At 46.3% G+C, this 25,745-nt stretch overlaps 1 protein-coding gene across 1 annotated transcript; it reads left to right on the forward strand.

The window, feature by feature from the left end:
• On the forward strand, nucleotides 1-24,505 carry chrnd (cholinergic receptor, nicotinic, delta (muscle)). Its single transcript, XM_056299885.1, has 13 exons — nucleotides 1-184; nucleotides 1,916-2,131; nucleotides 3,485-3,630; nucleotides 6,352-6,396; nucleotides 6,908-7,017; nucleotides 11,807-11,962; nucleotides 13,300-13,409; nucleotides 14,190-14,390; nucleotides 14,686-14,797; nucleotides 17,725-17,839; nucleotides 18,083-18,293; nucleotides 19,132-19,250; nucleotides 23,642-24,505. The coding sequence occupies exons 1-13, from the start codon at nucleotides 1-3 to the stop codon at nucleotides 23,831-23,833; spliced, it is 1,917 nt and encodes a 638-aa protein (XP_056155860.1). The 3' UTR covers nucleotides 23,834-24,505.
• The last annotated feature ends 1,240 nt before the right edge of the window (nucleotides 24,506-25,745 follow it).

Genomic DNA, 25,745 nt, shown 5'->3' on the forward strand with positions numbered 1-25,745 from the left:
ATGAAGGCAGTGCCGCAGGGCAGGAGAGGACCCACCGCCCACCCATCCGGCATCATCGTCTGCTACACCAGCCTGCTCCAGTGCCCCACTACACCAGTGCCAGGTCCCTCGCCAGACGTCTCAGTCAGAGCCTTAGCCGGCGTGTGGGCGAGGAGCTTTGCAGAGAGTGCTTTACGCGGGGAGGGTATCGTCCCAAGCTGTATGCACCTCAAGTCTTCATGGCTCTTGCACCGTTCGAGTCATATCCGAGCTGCATGAAGAGGGTGAACTGGAGCAGGACAAATGGGAAAATTGAATTTCCACTGAACATAAGCAGAAAGCCACTTCTTATTTTTTCCGTTGTAAGGTTACAGCAAAATGTATTTTCTGCATGTAACCCATCCTATTGTATAGGAGCAGTGGGCAGCTGCGGTGCAGCACCCGCGGACCAACTCCGGTCCTTCCCATCGCCTTGCTCAGGGGCACAGGCAGGAGTATTAACCCTAACATGCGTGTCTTTCTGATGGTGGGAGGAAACCGGAGCACCAGGAGGAAACCCACGCAGACACGGGGAGAACATGCAAACTCCACACAGAAGGGACCTGGGACGGCCTGGGGTTCGAACCCAGGACCTTCTTGCTGTGAGGCAACAGTGCTAACCACTGGGGCCACCGTGCTGGGGGCCCCAATGGTTATTCCTTTTTACTGTCTTTCTTATGTTGTGTGACGAATGAGATATATCAAGACATATCAGCTATAGATCAAGATGATGACTGTGTGAGTTCTACAGTATCCAACACATAACACCTGATTTGTAGTGTTACAAAGGCTGTGTGACAATGTGGGGGCCGGGAGACCTGTTAGGATGACACACTACACACAAAGACAACTTAGACAACTTTTTGTCGTTTGATTATTAAAGACTTGTTGTACCGTCAACCCGATCAATAATGTAACAAACGCAAATGCAAAACACTGACAGTATCAATATTTTGCACAAAAAAAAAAGTTTCTGCATAATATTTTCATGACCACGTGGTACTAACAAGCGCTTCACTAACAGTATGCTCTGTGTGGGGAGCCCCCTCCCTCATACACATCAGATACGGGAAGAACAGCTGCTTCCAGCCTCACTGGCTCGATGAAAACGTCCAGCGGCACTGGGCATAATCCAACCCACTATAGATCAAACGTCAGCGTAATGAAAGCTCTGATTGGCTAACACTAACCTCACACTAACATCAACCAATCAGAGGCAGACGTTCAACCAATGAAGAGGCAGGTGTTCCCGAAGTGCGTTACAAAACGAAACAAAAACTCTCGCCTCCTCGTGGATAGATAAAGTATTGCAACCGGTATTCACACATTGGCGCCTAGGGGCGTTTACTACGTCAGCGAGGGGGGTGGGCCGTGGGGGAGCCTGCGGAGATCTGCCACGGATCCGTACGGGCCAAGTCACGAGCCAGCCGGATTCTAGGCGGCTTTATCTGCAGCTGTTACTCCTTGCCACACATGGGACTTCCTCTCCACCCACACCCCCACCCAAATGCAGCACGTGTCACTATTCATCCATAAACAACTTTGAATATATATATAGCGTTTTTATATGGTATTTGTATAATTTAATTGCATAATGGGCTATAATAATAATATATAATAATAATAATAATTACATTTATATAATAGCAGTTGTGCATTAGTAAAGTGTATTGTATATTAGTGTTGGTATAGTAGTTGTATAGTAGCAATATAGTATATCAGTATGTTTTAGTGTTAAATGTATAATATTAATGTATTAGTAAAATATGTTTGCATAATTTCCCAACATATTTTGTTGATCTGCTTCAGACTGGCTGCTGTATACGTTATGTTCTTTGACAAAGGAGTGAGTCTCTATTCCGTTCTCATCTATTGTGTCTTATTCTATTCTGTGCAGCTGCTTTCCTAAAACACCCGGATGGCAGCGGAGCCCCATCTATTTTCTCCACTGACTGTCGCGGCACCTGTCGCCGCCAGTCACACACAGAGGTCGGGGCTTCAGAGACCGGAGAGACGACAGAGACTTCGCCGTGCGTCTGTCGGAACCGGACCACCATGACACGAGCCCTTCTCGGACTGGCCTCCTTGTTTTTGCTGGTGCTCCTTTCGTCAGGTAAGACCAGGTTCCCGTCCTGTGGATCAGGGATTCTCTGCCCTGTTTAGCTGTTATTGTTATTATTATTTTAATGATCTGTACATTCTCTGTTCAGGCTTCACACGGATAGGCCCGTGACACATAGTAATGTTACATCACGCCATGCTGACATACTGAAACACATTTGAATGATCTCGGTCACCATCAGGGTTTCCAGTAACTATGAAAAGAAAACTTAGATGAAACTATGTTGCATTGGAGAGAGTTTTCTAGATGAAACTATGTTGCCTTGAGAGAGTTTTCTAGATGAAACTATGTTGCCTTGAGGGAGTTTTCTAGATGAAACTATGTTGCCTTGAGGGAGTTTTCTAGATGAAACTGTTGCCTTGAGATAGTTTTCTAGATGAAACTATGTTGCAGTGGAGAGTTTTCTAGATGAAACTATGTTGCCTTGATAGAGTTTTCTAGATGAAACTATGTTGCTTTGAGAGAGTTTTCTAGATGAAACTATGTTGCCTTGAGATAGTTTTCTAGATGAAACTATGTTGCTTTGAGAGAGTTTTCTAGATGAAACTATGTTGCCTTGATAGAGTTTTCTAGATGAAACTATGTTGCTTTGAGAGAGTTTTCTAGATGAAACTATGTTGCCTTGGAGATAGTTTTCTAGATGGAACTATGTTGCCTTGGAGAGTTTTCTAGATGAAACTATGTTGCTTTGAGAGAGTTTTCTAGATGAAACTATGTAGCCTTGGAGAGAGTTTTCTTGCTGAAATGAAAAACGATCGTGTAATGTGACGTGTTAGATGACGTGCTCCATTTCATCGACTTTAAACATGTCAATATCGAGCCGTTACTCCATGTATATACACTACCGCCCCCCCGCCCCCCATCAAAACTCAAGAGTGTGTCGCTGTATGGAAATAGCAGGGCGGGGAAGAAGGTTTCTCTTGTGTTGACAGTGAATTCATTACAACAGTGTAATCTTTGTACACAGGACAGCAGCCATGATTCTCAGCATGTTGTCATCATCTAAAAACCCACTGATTTTGTGTGCCTTTTACTTGTTTGCATGCTCTCTCTTGTGTGTGTGTTTGTGTGCGTGTGTGTGTGTGTGTGTGTGTGTGTGTGTGTGTGCGCGCGACTTCCTACATGCATACTTTGTGTGTGTGTCTTTCTGCATCCTACTTTTATGTGTGTGTGTATGTGTGTGTGTGTGTGTGTGTGTGTGTGTGTGTGTGTGTGTGTGTGTGTGTGACTTCTGGCATGCATACTTTGTGTGTGTGTGTGTGTGTGTGTGTGTGTGTGTGTGTGTGTGTGTGTGTGTGTGTGTGTGTGTGTGTGTGTGTGTGTGTGTGTGTGTGTGTTTTACAGAGTGCCTGGGCAGAAATGAGGAGGAGCGTTTGATTAACCACTTGATTAAGGAGCGAGGCTACAACAAGGAGCTCCGTCCCGTCAAGAACCAGAAGGAACCGGTGAAGGTGTACCTGTCCCTCACGCTCTCCAATCTCATCTCCCTGGTACGGCGTGTGTCTGACGGGCCGCACCGACAGAGAAGCTCTGTCATGTAGCCCACACTCTTTATGAGTACAACTTACTGGCGGCGGTCGTGTTTTGATGCCATGGTCATCACAGAACTAATTCAGGTCAATTAGGATTGAGACAGGAAGTCATTGTGTGTGTGTGTGTGTGTGTGTGGGGGGGTATTAATGTGTTTGGGTCGTATGAATGACCTGCGCTACATGTGACAAGAGAACGCAGAGACAGCACTAGTCATGTAGTTGATTGGAAAGCCAAACTGACTCAATAGGCCAGTGAGGATATCCTACCTGACCCAATAGACAAGTTACTGTGGCCCACACCCGTCCCAGACCCGACACTTTCATCCGGCCCACATACCGCGTGGGATGATGGCACTTGGGCAGCCCGGCCCTGTTTGCCAGATCTGGGCCAGAGCCAAGCCATAGCAATGCTGCATGTGCCACATATTTGTCAAAGGTGGCCCATATTTGTGTTGTGATATTTGGGCCATATTCACCATTTACCACACGGGCCACTTCAGGCTCACATCCAGATCACCTGTTGCCCAGAGCACCGTGTCTTTGCCAAGAAAGGCCCACATTTGAGTTGGGCACATTTGGGCCATATTTGCTGTTATACATGTGGGCCACTTCAGGCTCACATCCATTTTGTCAGGGCCCGAAGAAGGCCATCAGTGCCGCATCCCTGCCTCAAGTGGCCCACATCCGGATGCTATCTGGGGATAAAACCAGATCTACCTTCCTCCTCTTCCTGAGCCGGTCCATTTGTTTGGTAGTTATGTCGTATACATGAAGGTGTTTTTTAATTACATGTAATGTGTCCCTCAGCCTTTGCTGAATGTCTTCTGGCAGCAGGTCCACATGGAGTGTTCAGGCTGCTCTGCAGAAACACCCAGACTTTCAGTTGCTGTGCTCGTCTTGTCGGCGCGCTCGCTCTGCTGCCTGCTTCTCAAATTGAGACACACACACACACACACACACACACACACACACACACACACACACACACACACACACACACACACACACACTCCTTGCTCGGGCACTTGACTCCCGGTCACTTGCATGCTGTATTTGTAGACGGAGGAGGAGTAAGGGTTGCTAGTAAGTGATTTATGATATTTGTTATCAGGGTTCCTCTTGTGTTTGTTCCGGTTGTTATTATTATGCCACCTTTTTCTGCCCGGAAGTGTCTGAATCTCAGAAACCGTCAGGCCCGGGACACCACACTTAGTCAGTAGCTTACAAACCTATTGACCAAACCTTACCGTCGCAACAAAACCATTGACCAGTAGGTGGCACTGTTACAAGCCACTACGCTTACGTTTTGTTTGTTTTTGTTTTGTTTTTTCAGAACGGGGCGGAGTTTAACGTCAAACATTTAATCCCACCCACCTACCAACCCACTCCTCACCCCAACCCTGTTCAGCTCCGCCCAAATCCAAGCGCCAACCAGTGACTCGCTGTTTAACCCCGCCCAAATTCGACAGTTAACCCAATCAAATCAAACGGTGGGTGGGCTTAAACGGTGTGTTTGTTACGTTTTGGCATCTAGCTCAATAAACGTTTAGCCCGAATCAACATTTAGGCTCGTCCTGAACCCTTGGGTCACACCAAGTCCTGCGCAGGTACCCGCCAGACACAAGCCCACGACACGTTGTCACAATCTGCCGGTAGGTGGCGCTTTTCCAAAACTGCTTGGCCTCTGTTAGCGGCTGCTTGCGGCTGTGACCGTTTTGGATTTTCAAAGTTTTAATAACTGAAAAAAAAGAAAAGATGCAGACCTGCCGCTCCCCGAATTCTCCTAAAGTGGCATATATTTGCATTTAAAATGAGTTTCGGATCAATCGCACACAAAAAAAGTTATGGTAAAATCTTCCTAAAACGACCATGAGCAGTCAAAATGACCGCTTTGTAATTTGCGCGCGATCATGTCACTATTCATGACGTGTGTTGGTCGCATCACTTCCTTCGCGAAGTTCATCGCTCTGTCCCAGAAAAAACAAACAAACAAACAAACAAACAAACAAACAAACAAACAAACAAAAACACCTAGCGTCCTCCAGTGCAGTCTACTACTACTACTGCTACTACTGCTACTATTTCCTGCCGCTGCCGCTAGGGGGCGCCACAGCGGATCATCCGTTTCCATCTCTTCCTGTCCTCTGCATCTTCCTCTGTCACACCAGCCACCCGCATGTCCTCCCTCACCACATCCATAAACCTCCTCTCTGGCCTTCCTGTTTTCCTCTTCCCTGGCAGCTCCATATTCAGCATCCTTCAGCATCTGTATTTCCGGTCGGGGGGTGGGTGGAGGGGGGAGGAGGATTTCAATATGAAATCGACACCCCTGGTTACCTCAGTGGGTTGAGACGCTCACTCCTCACTAACGGTTTCTCAGCTCAGTCGTAGTGGTCAGGACTTCAGAGGACACTTTTTATACGAATCTTCATGGTGAATAAAATCCAGTTTAGTCAAATCCAGACCCAGTTCAGATTTAAGAGACGGTTTAACGCCAGCTGCGAACAGAACCTACATTCCCAAAACTGCATTTGGGGACCTCCGTGTGAACATGTGTGACGTCCCATGCATATAGCACTGTTGGGTGTGTGTGTGTGTGTGTGTGTGTGTGTGTGTGTGTTGAACCTAAAACTGATCACTACACACATAAATACAAATTTTCCTTTCTCCCACCTGCAGAAAGAGGTGGACGAGACGCTGCTGACAAACGTATGGATCGATCATGTGAGTAAAATGAGAATATTTTTTTCTTTCTGCACAGCAATATTCCCACAGCAATGTTCCCACAGCAATATTCCCACAGCAATATTCCCCCTACGGCACCACACTGCTGCACATATTGCTCCCATCTGCATGTGTGGCTTTGTGTCGTGTTTTTGTTTCTCCACACTCATGGGGGCCAAATGTTCCCATGAGCATGGTAAAAGTCCGGACCACCTCGTTGGGACCCAAAAAATGTCCCCATGAGGAAAAGGGTTATTTCCGGGCTAGGGTTTAGGTTCAGGACTAAGGATGTAATTGGGGTTATGGTTAGGCTTAGGTCTGGTGTTAACGCTGGGCTCAGGGTTGATCTTAGGTTAGAACCTGAAGTGGTTTTGGGTCATCTTAGGGTTAAAGTTGTGGAGAAGGTTAGGGTTTGGGTTGAAGTTAAGCTTCGGGGCTGTGGAAAAAGGATTTTGAAAATTCCCCACAAGTATATATAGACAAGTGTGTGTGTGTGTGTGTGTGTGTTTAGACTTGGACCGACTACAGGCTGGCATGGGACATGGAGGAATTCGATAACATCTCGATGCTGCGCCTCCCTCCAAGCATGGTGTGGCTGCCGGAGATTGTTCTGGAAAACAAGTGAGATTAAATCCTGTCGCTGTTCCTTCGGCCGCAGATTCCCCACGTACCCTCAACACCAAGCAAACGTCTGCACTCGCTTTTGTGTTCTGAAATAAAACCAAATGAAGTAGCATAAAACATTTTAAAAAAAGAAAAGACAGCGTAAATGCCCTGGTTGGGTAAATCTGCATACTCCCTGTGCTAAAATGTAAGGTTACAGTCCTGGGGCCGATCCCACCTGGCCCATTTAGGAGAAAACCCGAAAAATAATGGATGTGTCACTCATTTTAAGACTCCTAAATTGTCTGGCCAAGAGGGATTCATGAAGTATTTTAGATGTAAAGCTAGCTCCTAGACCAGCAAAATGTCAGGAGTGTGTGAGACGACTCCCAAAACCAAATCACAACGGTCTCAGAAGGGGCTGAGCCCACCTCCCCATTTAATGACTTCTTTTCTTTCATGGATAAGGTGTGCAGGAAGTAAAAGCTGGCCTTGTGGCCCATTCCCAAATAGCTGACACGTTTGGGCCTAATCTGGGGCACTTTTGGTACTTAGGGCACGGGGCAACTGTTGTGTGGGCCAGATGTGGCCCAAATGTCATAAGACGGGCCTGACTTGGGTCACGGCAAGTGTTTTGTGGGCCAGACATGGCCCAAATGTAATGAACCGGGCTTGGCTTGGGTTACAGCACATACGATGTGGGCCAGATGTGGCCCAAATGTGGCCCGTGTGTGGCTGAGTTGAGGCAGCCACTCTCAGCCTGAGTCAACGTCGTCATTCGAGGCCAAATGTGGGCTGTAAGATAACTGCCATGTGGGCCATATTTGGGCCAAAGATTCTTTGCTATCTGGGTTTGGTTTCCGTTTGTTGGTGCGCTGATGTGTCCGGCATGTTCCTGTCAGCCAGGGCCATTCGACATTATAAATCAATAGCCTGTCCGATAATTATCTTAGAGGTCTTGGGGGGGGGTTCCAGACATTTGAGAAGCTGCATTAATTATCCGCAAATGAAGCCTACTTGATCAAGTATTTTATTTTTGATATCATTTATGTAATCAGTGGCACTTAGATTTTCTTTAAAAGTAATCAGTTCGGCGGTGGCAACATGACTCGTTAGTCTGCTGTATCTTGTTCACGTGTTGACAAAGCTGTTGTGCTTGAAACGTCGATAGAATAAATCAAATTTGAGCGTTTAAGCAAGTGAGCACACTCTATTTTTCTTGTTTTCATTGTCCTATTTACCAATTACAGGTGTGTCCTCACTTCCCCAGTTCTCTAAGATTTTGGAAAAACTCTGTATTGCAAGGTTGGATAATCTATTGAGAAACATAAATTGTAGGTGGCACGGTAGGGCAGTGGTTAGCGTGGTCGCCTCACAGCAAGAAGGTCCTGGGTTTGAGCCCTGGGGTAGCTCAACCTTGGGGGTCGTCTCGGGTCGTCCTCTGTGTGGAGTTTGCATGTTCTCCCCGTGTCTGCGTGGGTTTCCTCCGGGTGCTCCGGTTTCCTCCCACAGTCCAAAGACATGTAGGTCAGGTGAATAGGCTGTACTAAATTGTCCCTGTGTGGATGTGTGTGTGTATGTCGGCCCTAGGTGTCCCTAGGTGTAAATGTGTGTGTGTTGGCCCTGTGATGGCCTGTCCAGGGTGTCTCCCCGCCTGCCGCCCAGTGACTGCTGGAATAGGCCCCAGCATACTGCAACCCTGAGAGCAGGATAAGCGGTTGGGATAATAGATGGATGGATGGATGGATGGATGGATGGATCGATCCCCTGTCAACCAATCACTGTGGGCATAGTAAATGAGCGGGTTCATGGTGGCGGGGTCAGCCCTCTCCTCTTAGCTTAAGACTTCACCAGGTCCTTCGTAAAAGTTGGTCTCAGCAGCTCCTTGAATTGGTTTTAAGAAGGAACTTTTAGCGAGGAACTTCAAATCTAATTTCGGAGTACTGTCAGTGGTAAGATAAAGTACTTGATGAGTACGGCCCCAGGAGATCCTTGCTGTTGGTTTAATATACTGACACCTCTGGTTGATAGGTAGTAGTTTAATATACTGACACCTCTGGGGATAGGTAGTTGTTTAATATACTGACACCTCTGGTGATAGGTAGTAGTTTAATATACTGACACCTCTGGTGATGGGTAGTAGTTTAATATACTGACACCTCTGGTGATGGGTAGTAGTTTAATATACTGACACCTCTGGTGGTAGCTGGTAGTTTAATATACTGACACCTCTGGTGATAGGTAGTAGTTTAATATACTGACACCTCTGGTGATAGGTAGTAGTTTAATATACTGACACCTCTGGTGATGGGTAGTAGTTTAATATACGGACACCTCTGGTGGTAGCTGGTAGTTTAATATACTGACACCTCTGGTGATAGGTAGTAGTTTGATATACTGACACCTCTGGTGGTAGGTAGTAGGTTAATATACTGACACCTCTGGTGGTAGCTGGTAGTTTAATATACTGACACCTCTGGTGATAGGTAGTAGTTTAATATACTGACACCTCTGGTGATGGGTAGTAGTTTAATATACTGACACCTCTGGTGATAGGTAGTAGTTTAATATACTGACACCTCTGGTGATGGGTAGTAGTTTAATATACTGACACCTCTGGTGGTAGCTGGTAGTTTAATATACTGACACCTCTGGTGATAGGTAGTAGTTTAATATACTGACACCTCTGGTGATGGGTAGTAGTTTAATATACGGACACCTCTGGTGGTAGCTGGTAGTTTAATATACTGACACCTCTGGTGATAGGTAGTAGTTTAATATACTGACACCTCTGGTGGTAGGTAGTAGGTTAATATACTGACACCTCTGGTGGTAGCTGGTAGTTTAATATACTGACACCTCTGGTGATAGGTAGTAGTTTAATATACTGACACCTCTGGTGATGGGTAGTAGTTTAATATACTGACACCTCTGGTGTTGGGTAGTAGTTTAATATACTGACACCTCTGGTGATGGGTAGTAGTTTAATATACTGACACCTCTGGTGATAGGTAGTAGTTTAATATACTGACACCTCTGGTGATAGGTAGTAGTTTAATATACTGACACCTCTGGTGGTAGCTGGTAGTTTAATATACTGACACCTCTGGTGATGGGTAGTAGTTTAATATACTGACACCTCTGGTGATGGGTAGTAGTTTAATATACTGACACCTCTGGTGATAGGTAGTAGTTTAATATACTGACACCTCTGGTGATAGGTAGTAGTTTAATATACTGACACCTCTGGTGATAGGTAGTAGTTTAATATACTGACACCTCTGGTGATAGGTAGTAGTTTAATATACTGACACCTCTGGTGATGGGTAGTAGTTTAATATACTGACACCTCTGGTGGTAGCTGGTAGTTTAATATACTGACACCTCTGGTGATAGGTAGTAGTTTAATATACTGACACCTCTGGTGGTAGGTAGTAGGTTAATATACTGACACCTCTGGTGGTAGCTGGTAGTTTAATATACTGACACCTCTGGTGATAGGTAGTAGTTTAATATACTGACACCTCTGGTGATAGGTAGTAGTTTAATATACTGACACCTCTGGTGATAGGTAGTAGTTTAATATACTGACACCTCTGGTGATAGGTAGTAGTTTAATATACTGACACCTCTGGTGATATTTAGTAGTTTAATATACTGACACCTCTGGTGATAGGTAGTAGTTTAATATACTGACACCTCTGGTGATAGGTAGTAGTTTAATATACTGACACCTCTGGTGATAGGTAGTAGTAAATCCAAGAAATCTGCCTGAAATGAAACGGACTCGTCAGAGCTGTTGTGTCTGCACTTTTCCCAACTCAGGACAAAAAAAATACATACTTGAACCTGAGTTTTAGCTTTTGATGACATAGTATATGGACCCAGCTCTAGACCCAGACTCTAGTTAGGCCGTAGAAAAACAAAAAAACAAACAGATGGGGTGAGATTTCCAGGTTTTGTGGCAGAAAAAAAAAAGCCCGAGCGGGCCCGTGGGCTGGCTGTGTGACCTTGAGAGCTGCGGCTGCTGTAGGTTCTGTTGGTAGAGGTCATCCAAGAGCTTGGCTTTTCAACATCGCTTTGTTAGCACCAACAACTTCTTCATTCAAACGTGGCACTGCCGGCCTTCTTCTCCAGTGTGAAGACAAAAAGCCAGGCGCCGTGTCGTTTTTCCTGATAAAACCCTACCCTTCAAAGGAACCATTAAAATGGGCAACTACAGAAGGGTTCACGACTTGGATACTCGTGGATCAGCTATCGTCTGTAATACACAAGCGTTACACACTATCAAACGTGACATTTGTTGGTACGTACACTGCCCGTCAAAAGTTTGGGAAACCTCACCTTTTTGAACATTTTCCAAGTTACTTTTCAATTAATTAGGAAACATGCCTGCAAATGATTTGTTAACATAAAACAGCTCTTTATTAATTTTGAGGTACATTTATGTATACCTAAGCTTAATTTTCATCAGTCTGCCTTAGTATGAAGTGTATGATTTCCTTAAATAATGATTGGAAAAACTTGTTTTTCCTTAACTATTAGTGAAAGCTAAATTTTCCACTGTATCCAAACCTAGACTCGCCCCCTACCTGGCTCAGTTGGTACTACACCTTAATTTCAAAATTTGCAAGTACACCCAGCTGCGGCCTGCAGTATGGGGCGAGGCTACACATGGGGCGGGGCTACATGTTAGGATTAGGGTTGTTGCCCCGCCTCTTATGTGTAGCCCCGCCTTGTTCTGTGGGCTGCCGCCGGGCCGGGTCCTTCTCATATTTTGTGTGTGCGTATCCTGTTTCTCCCTCAGTAATGACGCCCAGTTCCAGGTGGCTTACTACAGCAATGTCCTGGTTGACCCAGATGGGCTGGTGTACTGGCTTCCTCCTGCCATCTTCCGCTCCTCTTGTTCAATCAACGTCAACTACTTCCCCTTCGACTGGCAGAACTGCACCCTCAAATTCACGTAAGACAGGAGGGGGAACCTGAACTAGACTGCTCTCTCCTGCAGTGTCTTAGTGGTCTGCCATGTTTGTAGAATAATAACTTCCACGCTCTTCTCTCGGCGATAAGCACTTCAGCAATGCCTGTCTCTCTACCCATCTCTTTATCCGTCCATCTATCTGTTTGTTCATTTGCTTTTGTGTATGTCTTGTCTTTCTGCTTGACTGCCTGCTCACTCGCTTGCTGACTGCCTGGCTACCTATCCATTTACAGTATACAGCAATCTAGTTAGCTAGCTATCAAACAAACCTATTTATCCATAAAATAAGTAGCGACCTCACCCGTTAGATACCTGTGAGGATAACGGTCACCGAGAGGAGGCTTGTGGAAGTAATCAGGACATTTTTGTAATTATGAAATCCCCTTTAATAAAGTAGTACTGCGCCATTGTTGGACTGGAACTACTTGTACACACTGAATGAGGTGCACACTGAAATGGTCCTGCACACAAACAGCATCTGAATACCAAAGTCGACAGCTGCATGTGCCATTTTTACCAGCCCACGAGATTTTGTGAAGTTTGAGCCTCCAGATGACGGTTGATCACGTGCCAAACTAATAATTAATAATAATAATAATAATAAATTTTATTTTTAAATGCACTTTACATTTCATAGAAACCTCAAAGTGCTAACTGGTGGGTAGCACAGACTGAATTTACCAGTATTTGACTGGTGTTAAATCCTAAAATGACTCCAGTTTGGTCGGGTGTCTCTACAGACACAGTTGGCCGTGTCTGCGGATGGGAAGCCAGATGTAGGTACTATGTGTCCTGGTCACTGCACTAGCGCCTCCTCTGGTCGGTCAGGGCGCTTGTTCGGGGGCGGGGGGGGGGGGACTGAGGGGAATAGCGTGATCCTCCCATGCGCTACGTCCCCCTGGTGAAACTCCTCACTGTCAGGTGAAAAGAAGCGGCTGGTGACTCACATGTATCGGCGGAGGCATGTGGTAGTCTGCAGCCCTCCCCGGATCAACAGAGGGGGTGGAGCAGCGACCGGAGACAGCTCGGGAGAGTGGGGTGATTGGCCGGATGCCACTGGGGAGAAAAAGAGGGACCCCCCCCCCCCTAAAAATATGATATCAACTGAACACATCACGGCCTTGAATGTTTTGGTCTCTTGATCTTTTCCAACAGCCTGCTTAAGTTGACCTGACCAGTTTTTGGCTGGAAGTAATTCCCCATTCTGTTCCCTGATACAGGAACTCAACAGTACACCTGATCACCCCCTCTCCGTGATAACTCCGACAACCTGAGAAGAAGTGAGTTTGACTTCTTTTTTTTCTTTTTTCTTTTTGCAGCTCTTTGACCTACAATGCCAAAGAAATCACTATGCTCCTAAAGGAGGACGCAAATGAGACACATGCATGGACAGTGGAGTGGATCATCATTGACCCCGCTAGCTGGACAGGTAGATGGTCCCGGCTTTCTCTCTCTCTCTCTCTCTCTCTCTCTCTCTCTCTCTCTCTCTCTCTCTCTCTCTCTCTCTCTCTCTCTCTCTCTCTCTCTCTCTCTCTCTCTCTCTCTCTCTCTCTCTCTCTCTCTCTCTCTCTCTCTCTCTCTCTCTCTCTCTCTCTCTCTCTCTCTCTCTCTCTCTCTCTCTCTCTCTCTCTCTCTCTCTCTCTCTCTCTCTCTCTCTCACACACACACACACACACACACACACACACACACACACATAACTGCTGGCCACAATGTGTCCTAACCCAGATAGCAAAAGTGCTGTGACCCAGACCCGTCCCACACCTGACACTTTCATCTGGCCCATATACCACGTGGAATGATGGCACTTGGTCAGTCTGCTCCTGTTTGCCAGATCTGGGCCAGAACCAAGCCATAGCAATGCCGCATGTGCCACATATTTGCCAAAGGTGGCCCATATTTGTTTTGTGATATTTGGGCCATATTCACCATTTACCACACGGGCCACTTCAGGGTCACATCCAGATCACCTGTTGCCGAGAGCGCCGTGTCTTTGCCAAAAAACGTCCACATTTGATTTGACACATTTGGGCCATATTTGCTGTTATACATGTGGGCCACTTCAGGCTCACATCCATTTTGTCAGGGCCAGAAGAAGGCCATCAGTGCCGCATCACTGCCTTAAGTGGCCCACATCCAGATGCTATGTGGGAACCTCTCTCTCCGTCCTCTCATCCTCTCCGTCTCATCATTCTTCATCTTTCTGTAGAGAACGGCGAGTGGGAGATCAACCACAGGCCGGCCAAGCGAAACATCCACAAGCACATTCTCCCGGAGAGCAACAAGCACCAGGACATAACCTTCTACCTCATCATCAAGCGCAAGCCTCTGTTTTACATCGTCAACATCATCATCCCCTGTGTGCTCATCTCCTTCCTGGCCTCGCTGGTGTACTACCTGCCCGCTGACAGTCAGTACAAACTTAACTGCACCTCTTACCACTTTTAAACGTGTTTATCCGGAAAGCCTTCCAGGTGAACAGGTGAAAGGGATTTTCGATATGTGAAGACAGAGCAGGAGAGGAACCCCCGAATCTTGGCAGTGCTAAAGTCAAGTCCAAGTCAAAAACTGTGACAAGTTATCTTTAATTCCTTTTATCAAGCAAGCAGCCAAATGTGTTTGCGTGTATGTATCTGTCTGGATGTGTGTGTGTGTGTGTGTGTGTGTGTGTGTGTGTGTGTGTGTGTGTGTGTGTGTGTGTGTAGGTGGGGAGAAGATGACCCTGTCTATCTCAGTGCTTCTGGCTCAGTCTGTCTTCCTGCTGCTGATTTCTCAAAGACTGCCAGAAACGTCGATGTCCATACCGCTCTTCGTCAAGTAGGACACACACACACACACACACACACACACACACATCCAGACTTCGTTCCATCATCTGCTAGTCGTGACAGTGTTCTCACACTGAGAACACTGATCTGGACTCATTAGTTAAAACAATGCTTCAATCCATCCAAACTAAATAAACCAAAAGGGTCTTGATCAGTTTTATGGTGGAACATACACACCGTCCAGCATGCTCAGCATCTCCCACGGCCTCCTCCTTTCAACTTAAACATACATCGATATAGTCAGAGGAATTCAACTTACGATCCTGGTGACCATTGTTTTTGTTGGGCTCACCGACCGCCACGGTAATACCAGCCGTTGCAGTGGTGTTGTAGCCCTTTAAATCTCTACGGCGCCGGGGTTTTAGCCGTTGATGCTGTAGCATCTGTCTGGTCAGCCATATCTGCTTGTTAGACACAACACACTTTGATTCTATTCACACTTGACGCGACCTGCCTCATTCTTCGGTATTTGGCCGCTACGGTGAAGATGTAAAATGTTGTGCCCCCTGTCGTTTTTCCTGGGAAAGTCCTCATTGACATAAGCAACAAGGAGGTAACACCGAGGGCGGTCTGACAGGATACGGAAGCGGGGCAGGCTATGCTAACTGCTAACCCATGCAGACTGGCAGTTCTGATAACTGGCGGCGGCCTCGCCTGGCGTTTTTGATGTCATCGTGTGGAGTGTGGGGAGGTGTGTCAAGGGTGTCTGGCTAGGACAGCTGGTATTAGATCGGCTGGGGGAGCCTGGTCTGCTGTGCCTGGTGGGCCCATGGACCACAGCCCTGCCTGGAGCTGCACCGGAGGAGGACGCACTGAGGGCGGTCTGACAGGATGCGGAAGCAGGGCAGGCTATGCTAACTGCTAACCCACGCAGACCGGCAGTTCTGATAACACCGAGGGCAGTCTGGCGGCGGCCTCGCCTGGCATTTTTGGTGTCATCATGTGGAGTGGATCATGTGGATATTCATGGATTAGCTCCTGTTTTAAATGTGCCAACAATGGTAAATTTGCAAAAAGGACCTTTTTTATCTGTAAAAATTCAGAACTGTAGCTTTAATTTTACACAGGTGTTCCTCATTGTCCAGATTGTTTGGAATCCCCCCCCCCTTTTCTCCCCAACTGTATCTGGCCCATTACCCCACTCTTCTGAGCCGTCCCAGTCACTGCTCTACCCCCTCTGCCGATCCGGGGAGGGCTGCAGACTACCACATGCCTCCTCTGATACATGTGGAGTTGCCAGCCGCTTCTTTTCACCCGACAGTGAGGAGTTTCACCTGGGGTACCTAGCGCGTGGGAGGATCACGCTATTCCCCCCCCCCCCGAACAGGCGCCCCAACCGACCAGAGGACGCACTAGTGCAGCGACCCGGACACATACCCACATCCGGCTTCCCATCCGCAGACACAGCCAATCGTTTCAGTAGGGACGTCCAACCAAGCCGGCGGAAACACGGGGATTGGAACTGGCGAGCCCCATATTGATAGGCAACGGACTAGACCCCCACGCCACCTGTACGCCCCTAGATGAGGCACTCTTAATTCTCCCTGCCTCAAAACCAGTGCTAAATCCACATCCCACCTACCATAGTGTGTTTCAATGGGTGCGCTCCATTTGGCTTTGCAGGCGCACCAGAAATGGCGTAGCAGAAAGGGCAGGGAAACCCACCTAAATGGAGTGCCAGTGAGAGGTATGTGGTTGAAGCCCTTTCAGCCGAGGATCAAGCGATAGTATACAGTGGTAGGAGTTGTTGTAAAGCTCCTTGTTGAGGATAAGTTGTCTCAATACTGTTAGTTTCTCATTTGGACTCAACCATGCTAAAGATATGTGCATTTCCAGTCTCCATTGTTTGCCACGCTTCTGGTGCACGTGGTATGTTATTTTCTGGTAACAACTAGCCGTCAATTCAGGCGGGCATAAGCAGCATGTGCCCTTTAGACAGAACGTATTCTGTCTGATGCGGGCCTAATGTGCCCAGGTTAAATGGAGTGGAAACCACACGGCACAAACTGGCACCGTGACGGCTGGGTTTTGGAGCGCACCCGGTAACCGAACATTTTCCGGCTTTGAGCAGTGGCGCCCCCAAGGGGTGGCCACGGCCACCCTGATACTATCTCTGGCCCCCCCAGCCACAAAGCGCATATGCAGAATATACTTCTGATTATACATAATATGCTTCTATCTGATATTTTCATTTTTGGACATATACAATGTAACAATGAATCGTCTAACACGTTACAATATATACAGATACATAACATAACACATTAAAACAGAATTGTTGTGGAACTCAAAATGTTAACTGTACCGGTATTAATCTATGCACATCAGGTATTTAGTAACATTAACTGTAAAAAAAAATAAGAAACCAAAGTATTTCAGTATGCGTCTCCTTAACTCTCATATTGACAGTTTTCAACTAGCCTATACAATATACTGCAACAGCATAACAGAATTCCTGAAATTCAGTTGTGGCTTTTGGTTTTGGTGTGCCACCCCAAGATTTCCAGTGGCCCCATTTGGCCACCCTTATGAAAACTTTCTGGGGGGACCACTGGCATTGAGGCGACTTTTATCTAGAAACGCTCATACGCAGGAGTTCAGTTTACTGAACTTTCTTTTGACACCGTGTAGTCCAGAATAACAGGGAAGGAAGTTGAGGGGGATACGTGGTGGGTGGGATTCAAAATCACAACGTCGCAGTTGGCACCCGTGTCCCGTGGCTTCAGTGCTTGGCTCAAAGACACCGGCAGGACACATTGCTGCCGATTGACACTTGCTCGTTCTTTTTGGGATCAGGAGACGTGCCAATTGGCCCCTGTGTGTGTGTGTGTGTGTGTGTGTGTGTGTGTGTGTGTGTGTGTGTGTGTGTGTGTGTGTGTGTGTGTGTGTGTGTGTGTGTGTGTGTGTGTGTGTTAGGTATCTGATGTTTATCATGGTGTTGGTGACAGTGGTGGTGCTCAACTGTGTAGTTGTCCTCAACCTCCACTTCAGGACTCCTAGTACTCATCTTATGACGGAGTGGACCAAGGAGGTGAGACACAGACAGGTTTTCACTACAAAACTTGAAACTTCCCCATTAGCTCGATTTGGTGAAGTCCGCATCCAATGCCTCCTTCACGTTTCCCCCCCATTTTCCTGACGTCAGCTTTAAGGAAGTTTCTATGTCCTCTGTTTGTTAGACATTGTGTCAGACGGGTCGTGCAAGGCCACGAGAGTGGACCGGGACAGCCCAGAGTGATTCGATCTGTATGTGCCGATGCTCTCTCTCCTCTAGTTCTTCCTGGAGCGGTTACCCAACTTCCTGCGCATGTCCCGCCCTGAAGACTCGGAGCCTCACTGGGACAGGGCGTTGCCACGGCGGTCCAGCTCAGTGGGCTACATCGCCCAGGCGGAGGAGTACTACAGCGTCAAGTCACGCAGCGAGATGATGTTCGAGAAACAGTCGGAAAGACACGGGCTGACCGCCCGGGTTACACCCGCTGCCGGTATGCTTGACTTTTATATACACATACAAATGAATACATACGAATACATGCACATAGCTATTGATGTGTACAAACACAACACAAAAAGCACACACACACACACACACACACACACACATATATATATATATATATATACACACACATATATACACACATATATATATACACACATATATATATAACCACATATATATATATACACACATATATAACCACATATATATATATATACACACACACACATACACACACACACACACACACACACACTCACACACACACATATATATAAATATTGTAACGACCACGGAATACTAGACTCGCTAGCCCTAGGCTAACGGGTTGGACTCTTTAGTCGACTGGTTAACATAGTCGCCCGTGGTGCGGGAGACCCAGGTTCACGTCCCGGCTGCGGCGGTTCCTGGGCTCCCCCCCGAATTCGCTACATTGGAGTCAGGAGTGGGATGGTGAGACTGTGAGGCCATCGGAAGCACATGTGCCCAGAGGCGTGAGGGAGCTGGTATGCTGAAGTGCGGGGACGTGCTTGAAGGGGGAGGGGGGGGGTAGTGTAATGATCACGGATGAGTAGACTCACTAGCCAGTTGGCTAACGGGTCGGACCCTTTAGTCGACTGGTTAGCACAGTCGCCCGTGGTGCGGGGGACTCGGGTTCGCATCCTGGCTGCGGTGGTTCCCAGGTGGTTCCCCGCTGCGCTAACCCGTTGACTAAAGGTTATTTAAATAAATAAAACCACATGCAGTCTTTCTGTTAGCAATGAATACCCAGACTGTGTGTGTGTGTGTGTGTGTGTGCGTGCGTGCGTGTGCGCGTTCAGCGATAAAGCCCCAGGTCGATGGAGAGGCAACAGAGCAGCTGTATTCTGAGATCAAGCCAGCTGTTGACGGAGCAAACTACATCATCAAACACATGCACAACAAGAACGACTACAACGAGGTGAGCGAGACCGAGAGGGGCCGAGTGTTCATCACGTTACCTTTGAAGTTGCGAGTGAAACATGCCGACTTTACGTGCCAAAATACAGAGGGGGGAAAAAAACCCTTCCTAAAGATCATCAAAAACAGGTTTTTGGCTGGCTGGATGTGGACGCTGTGACACGCTGATTAAAAAGCAGGGGAGTTTCTGATTTGTCTAATGGAGAGTAATCCTCAATTGTTTTTCGACTTTATTCTGTTTTGGGCGATGTAACCTGGCTCACGGGGAGATCCTTTATAAACCCCGAAAACCATCTGATTGAAATCAAAGAAGGTTGAATCAATTCATCTGGATACAACGTATCAGTTCATATGGATACTATGTATCCATTGCTCTGGATACAATGTATCAGTTCATCTGGATACAATGTGTTGTATCCAGTTCATCTGGATAACGCGGTGTATCCAGATGAACTGATACGTTGTATCCAGATGAACTGATTCAACCTTTGATTTTCTTACCTGGATTTTTTTTTTAAAGAATACCTTTATACATTTTCATATACAACACAGAACACAACAGCTCAGACATGGCATGACAAAATGAGTAAGTAAGAATAAGAAGTAAAAATAAATCAAAGAAGGTTGAATCAATTCATCTGGATACAATGTTTATTGACAGATACGTTTCATCTCTCATCTAAGTGACCTCTTCAGTCTAAACTGACTGCAGGTATCCCCGCCTCTTATAAACTTATAAACCCTTATAAACTGGTATCCTAGTTGCATAACGACCAAAACCAACGACCAGTTTCATGTGTAAATATGGGCGTGATGATTTTTTACATTTTTTTTATATATATACGCTATTGATCCCCATAGGGAAATTATGCTCTGCATTTAACCAATCCTAGCTGTGTAGCTAGGAGCAGTGGGCAGCCGCTGTGCAATACCCGGGGACCAACTCCAGTTCGTCTTGCCACGCCTCGGTCAGGGGCACAGACAGGAGTACCAACCCTAACATGCATGTCTTTTTTGATGATGGGGGAAACCTGAGCACGCGGAGAAAACCCACCGCAGACACGGGGAGAACATGCAAACTCCACACAGAGGATGACCCCCCCCCCAGGTTGGACGACCCCGGGGTTTGAACCCAGGACCTTCTTGGTGTGAGGCCACTGCGCCACCGTGCCGCCATTAACATTAACTAGCATTTCAATGGCCACGCGTACCATTCACAGAGGATTTGGGAATGTCTGCAATCACGGCATTGTAAGATGGTGAGGTGTACTCTTAACATAAATGGCTACTTTGAGCATGCATCAAGACAAGTAAAAATTAGAAAAAAATAGTGGGCATTATCTTCATTCCCGAACCTCACCACTCCTACATCAGAGAAAGGCAACATCAAATCAATAAATATGTAAACAAATAGCAAGGTTACAGGAAAACTGGTTTTGCAATGAAAAGGTACAGGGACAGGGTAGGCCGGTTTACAAAACCCTTGTGATATGGAAGGACAGTGTAGGTCTAATATGTTCTAAGTAAGGGTCCCAAACTTTATAGAAGGCGTCCAGTGAGGAGTGAAGCATACATGAGACGTATTCATTGGGAATACACTCCATTATAAAGACTGTGCCACGACTTTTTTGTTGGAGCAACGTCCTTAATCCAGAAGAGCAAAATATTCTTCCTAGCAACAAAGGTCAATAGATTGAATAGCCTCTTGTGTTTGATGTTTATATCATGACCATCTGGAAGACCAAGAAGGAGGCACATAGGATCTAACTCTATTGGAACACCAAAAATAACACTCAGTACATCCACAATACCAGACCAGTAACTTTGTAGCTTAACACATGACCAGAAACAGTGAATGTAGTTGCCAATCTACACTTACAGCAGAGCGGCGACACATTAGCATCGATCTTGTTTTTGAGAGCAGGTGTTTCATGCGTACGATGTACAAATTTAAACTGAGTAGATTTGGTTCGATTACAGATAGATATTTCGGTAACACTTTCTATGAAGCTTGCATCTATAAAACCCTATAATCATCTATAACACCCTATAAGTGTAGCTATAAGTCAATGTAAGATTCATTATAACCATGTATACGCCCTCACAACACCTCATAACCACCTTTATGATACATTGTCAATTTAAAACAGATTTATGCATTATAAATATGTCATCATTAGCCTGTTTATCTGTCAAATGTCATAATGCATCATAGCCAACTTGTTTTGCTTAAGTTTTATAGAGACGCATAATGACACCTCAGTGCTATTTCACAGTCTTCCACCATAGCCGTTAGTCATTGTAATACACATTATAGGAAAGTATGGGCGTTATAGATGCAATAGATGCTTATAGGGCGTTATAGATGCAAGCTTCATAGAAAGTGTTACCAATATTTCCATAGCATGGGTCCACACTTCCTGTCAATCTGGGTCGTCAATCGAGATGCCCAAGTCTCTCTCCCAGGCTTGCTTAATAGCTTGGGAAGTTAGAGATGAGTTGGAATTTAGGGCTTTACAAAACACACTAATGTGTTTCTTGGACACTTGTGGAGACAAGGTCCTTTCTACACGTGAGGTGGCACTAATGGTTGTTAATGTGGTATCTTTAGTGATGAAGTGTTTGATTTGCAAGTATCTAAAAATGTCAACGTTCTGTAAGCCGTATCACTGCTGCAGCTGCTGAAAGGATAGTAAAGTCTGGCCATCAACTAAATCTCCTCGCTTTGTTAGCCCCTGGCTGTACCATGCTTTAAAGCCCTGGTCTTGGCAGCCTGGCAGAAAATCTGGGCCATCCAGAATAGGAGTAAGAGGGGATGTTAAATGAGCACGGCCCTCTATAGTACGGATGGACCTCCAGGCTCTGACGGCACTTAAAGTGATAGGGTTAGTAAAGAGGTCCTTGACAGACTCAAAAGTTATTCACAGACAGCAAATTCCACAAGGTACATTTAGACTGAGAGGATTCAATGTCGAGCCAATCTGGTATCACCCGGAGATGTACTGCCAACTGATAGAGTCTCACATTTGATACATCTAAGCCCCCATCAGAGCTAGCCATTTGGAGTCGGGGCTTCCTTTTGCTCCAGATAAAAGAACTCAGCCAGTCTTCGAGCACGTTGATAACCTTATTAGATAAATAGGGATCATTTGCAGTGGGGAGAGTAATCTGGGCAGGATGTTCATTTTAATGAGAGCAATCCTTCCAAGCCAGGAAAGAGGTAAGGGGGCCCTGCGGCTAAATCTGCCTTTATGGCATCCAGAAGAGGAGGGAAATTGGCCTTAAACATCTGACCATATGTGGGTGTTATATACACTCCAAAGTAAACAAAACCAGAGAGTGACCAATGGAAAGGAAAGGTCTCTGACAGGCCTGGGACAGACATTAAAGACCCCAGCGGCATGACCTCAGACTTTGCCAAATTAAATTTGTACCCTGAACAAGTGCCAAATGTTGAAATGGCTTGGATCAGGGAGGGAATAGAGGTTTGTGGTTTTGATAAAAATATCAATACGTCATCTGCATAAAGGTTGATTTTATGCCCCTTCTCTCTAACGAGAATACTACATATTAGAGCATTCTGTGCTTGAGCCAGTGGCTTAATAGCAACATCCTGGATTACTGAGCATGCATAAAGACATCTGATTGAAACTAAAGTGATTTGTATTTGATTTCTTAAAAAGGTTCTTTTTTTCTACAGCTTGAGTTGTAAGCATGTTGGTTTTCCTCCGGGTAGTAAAACTCACTGCCCTGACAAAAGGCCTAAATTGTACAAAAAAAAAAAGTATCACACAGTGACTTTGAAGGAGAAACTCTATGCTTTTTATTTTTTCTGGGGTAAAACACATGATGATCAATCCCCAATTTGTGTACATCATATGGGGGTATCAAAGCCCCCAACACCCATAGTGTGATATTGTGTAGGTGACACACATGGAATCCAGTGCATTAGACCAATAAAATATGGCGAGTGGAAAGACCACATGCCGGCGTTAGTCAACTAAACTCAGCCAGCTTCAGTTCAACCCACATCTACACCCCTTTATATCCTTTATACATGGACACCTGCATCACTGTCCTCTGCATCTACACCCCTTCATATCTTTCATACATGGGCACCTCGATCACTGTCCTCTACACACCTACACCTTTTTGTCTTGTTCTAAATGTGAGTAGGCAGAAACGGGCTAAAAATGAGTCCTCACTCTTTCACATTTACTTCACATGCAGATGGAAACATGGTGATGGACAGGGAGTGAGGACAGTTTCAACAGTTTCACCCAAAATGAGATCTTGACCATTTGGGGCAGAGAAGCAAAACTATTTTGTGTCCTTTTTTCTTATGAAGTTCTCACCTCAGATCATCTCTCTCCCTTTCACTATCCCCTGTAGGAGAAGGACAACTGGAGTGGTATCGCTCGCACCGTGGACCGTCTGTGTCTCTTCCTGGTCACCCCCGTCATGACCTTTGGCACCATCATCATCTTCCTCATGGGCATCTGCAACCACCCCCCTGCCCTTCCCTTCCAGGGAGACCCCCACGATTACACTGAATTCAGCCAGCGCATGCTACGCCAAACCTGACGAGGACACTCGCACTCTCACACTCAGGCATGCGGGGTCGCATGTGTGCCCGCATGAACGCACATACAACTGTTGTACAATCACGTGCACGAGCACACACCTGCACCACACTCACATGCACACTCGTAGCTTGTACAAGCGCCCCCACACACATGGTTTAGCCAGGCGCCCAAGCACAGAGACACACACACATACATGCACATAGAGACACATGTGCCTGTTTGAAACCAGCGCACAACTGATGTGTGATCACATGTACAGGTACACAGACACACAAACACCCACTCAGACGTGCACTTAAGACAGCCAAGATGCACACGTGTACAAGAGCACACTTCAAGATACACAAACACCTCAAATAAATGTACACTCGCAGCTGCGTGCGCACACACACACACAATATACACACACACACACAGGGTCATATCCAACTGCCTCTCGTGAAAGCTTGCCGTGTTATACTTTTGCTGTTTAACAATGTGTATTTTTAGATGCGTGTGTGTTTTTCTCTCTGGACTACAACAGGTGTTGAGACTTATTAATGATTTGTGTAGTGCTGGGATGTACCTGTGTGTTCTGGCTGAACCCAGCATATTTTATCTAAACGTGGTTAGGATGGATTAAGTTGGTTAGGTTAGGAGTGATTTGTTGTTAAAGACAAACTGAAATGAAGTTTGTGGGGTTTTTTTCTTCTTCCACACTTGCACATACAGAGTCAGTTACTAACACCAGGGTGGGCTGTGGCGACCTGTCAAAAACCACCGCTCCCTCGCAAATGGGTCAAATTTGACCAACAGCACAGCAGGCAGACGACTCCAGCACAAGGGAACAAGAGTTTTGTAAAATGGGCGCGAGTGACAACGCACCTTTTTTCACAGGACGAGAGGGTATGTACTCATCTCCACACTAAGATCTACCCTACAGTCCTCTCATGGAAGCACGTAGGGAACTTCAGATGCTTCCATGCTCTCATAGCACATTTACAACCCCGATAGCGCCCACCTGGAATGTGCTGACTCAGCTGAGCAAACTCATTTTCTCAGTAGATGATGTGCATCAGCAGCTCATGCCAGGACTATACTGCCACTGATTTTATTTTGTTGTTCCAGTTATTTTCCTTATACAGAAGAATAAAACCATACAGGGAAACGTCAGTCCAGTTACTAAGACCTGGTCTGCGGTGTTTGTCTCTGTGACGTATTTGGGCAGAGAACTGCACAAAGGCTCATGACAGATGTAGAGATGGAGACTGAAACCTCTTGCCCCTCACAGCGGTCCTTCCTGTAACAGTCTCCTACTTCTTTATCTTCTTTTTTTTTAAAACATTTTTTCTCTCCCCAATTGCACCTGGCCAATTACCCCACTCTTCCAAGCCGTCCCGGTCACTGTTCCACCCCCTCTGCTGATCCGGGGAGGGCTGCAGACTACCACATGCCTCCTCCCATACATGTGGAGTCGCCAGCCGCTTCTTTTCAGCTGATAGTGAGGAGTTTCACCAGAGGGACGTAGCCACGCTATCCCCCCAGTTCCTCCTCCCCCCTGAACAGGCGCCCCACCCGACCAGAGGAGGCGCTAGTGCAGCGACCAGGACACATACCCACATCCGGCTTCCCACCCGCAGACACGGCCAATTGTGTTTGCAGGGACGCCCGACCAAGCCGGAGGTAACACGGGGATTCGAACCGGCGAACCCCGCGTTGGTAGGCAACAGAATAGACCGCCACACTACCCGGACACCCTTAAATATGGCAACTTTTAACATAACCCACTAAACTAAACCACAATAAGCTCAACCAAAGAGAACTCAACAGCCTAAGACTGAATGAGGGCGTGTAGGAGGATGTGTGGGATGCTATGCCAACACAATGTTCATAAGACTTCCTCGTTGGTGAAACCACGTGACATGCAAACA

The sequence above is a fragment of the Lampris incognitus genome, chromosome 19 (genome assembly GCF_029633865.1).
Source record: "Lampris incognitus isolate fLamInc1 chromosome 19, fLamInc1.hap2, whole genome shotgun sequence".
NCBI lineage: Eukaryota > Metazoa > Chordata > Actinopteri > Lampriformes > Lampridae > Lampris > Lampris incognitus.

Excerpts from the sequence above, each read along its gene's own strand:
- chrnd (XM_056299885.1), top strand. The coding sequence starts at position 1 with ATGAAGGCAGTGCCGCAGGGCAGGAGAGGACCCACCGCCCACCCATCC. Across the intron at positions 3,631-6,351 it reads TCTCCAATCTCATCTCCCTG|AAAGAGGTGGACGAGACGCT; the intron begins GTACGGCGTGTG and ends TCCCACCTGCAG. Across the intron at positions 13,410-14,189 it reads TGACCCCGCTAGCTGGACAG|AGAACGGCGAGTGGGAGATC; the intron begins GTAGATGGTCCC and ends ATCTTTCTGTAG.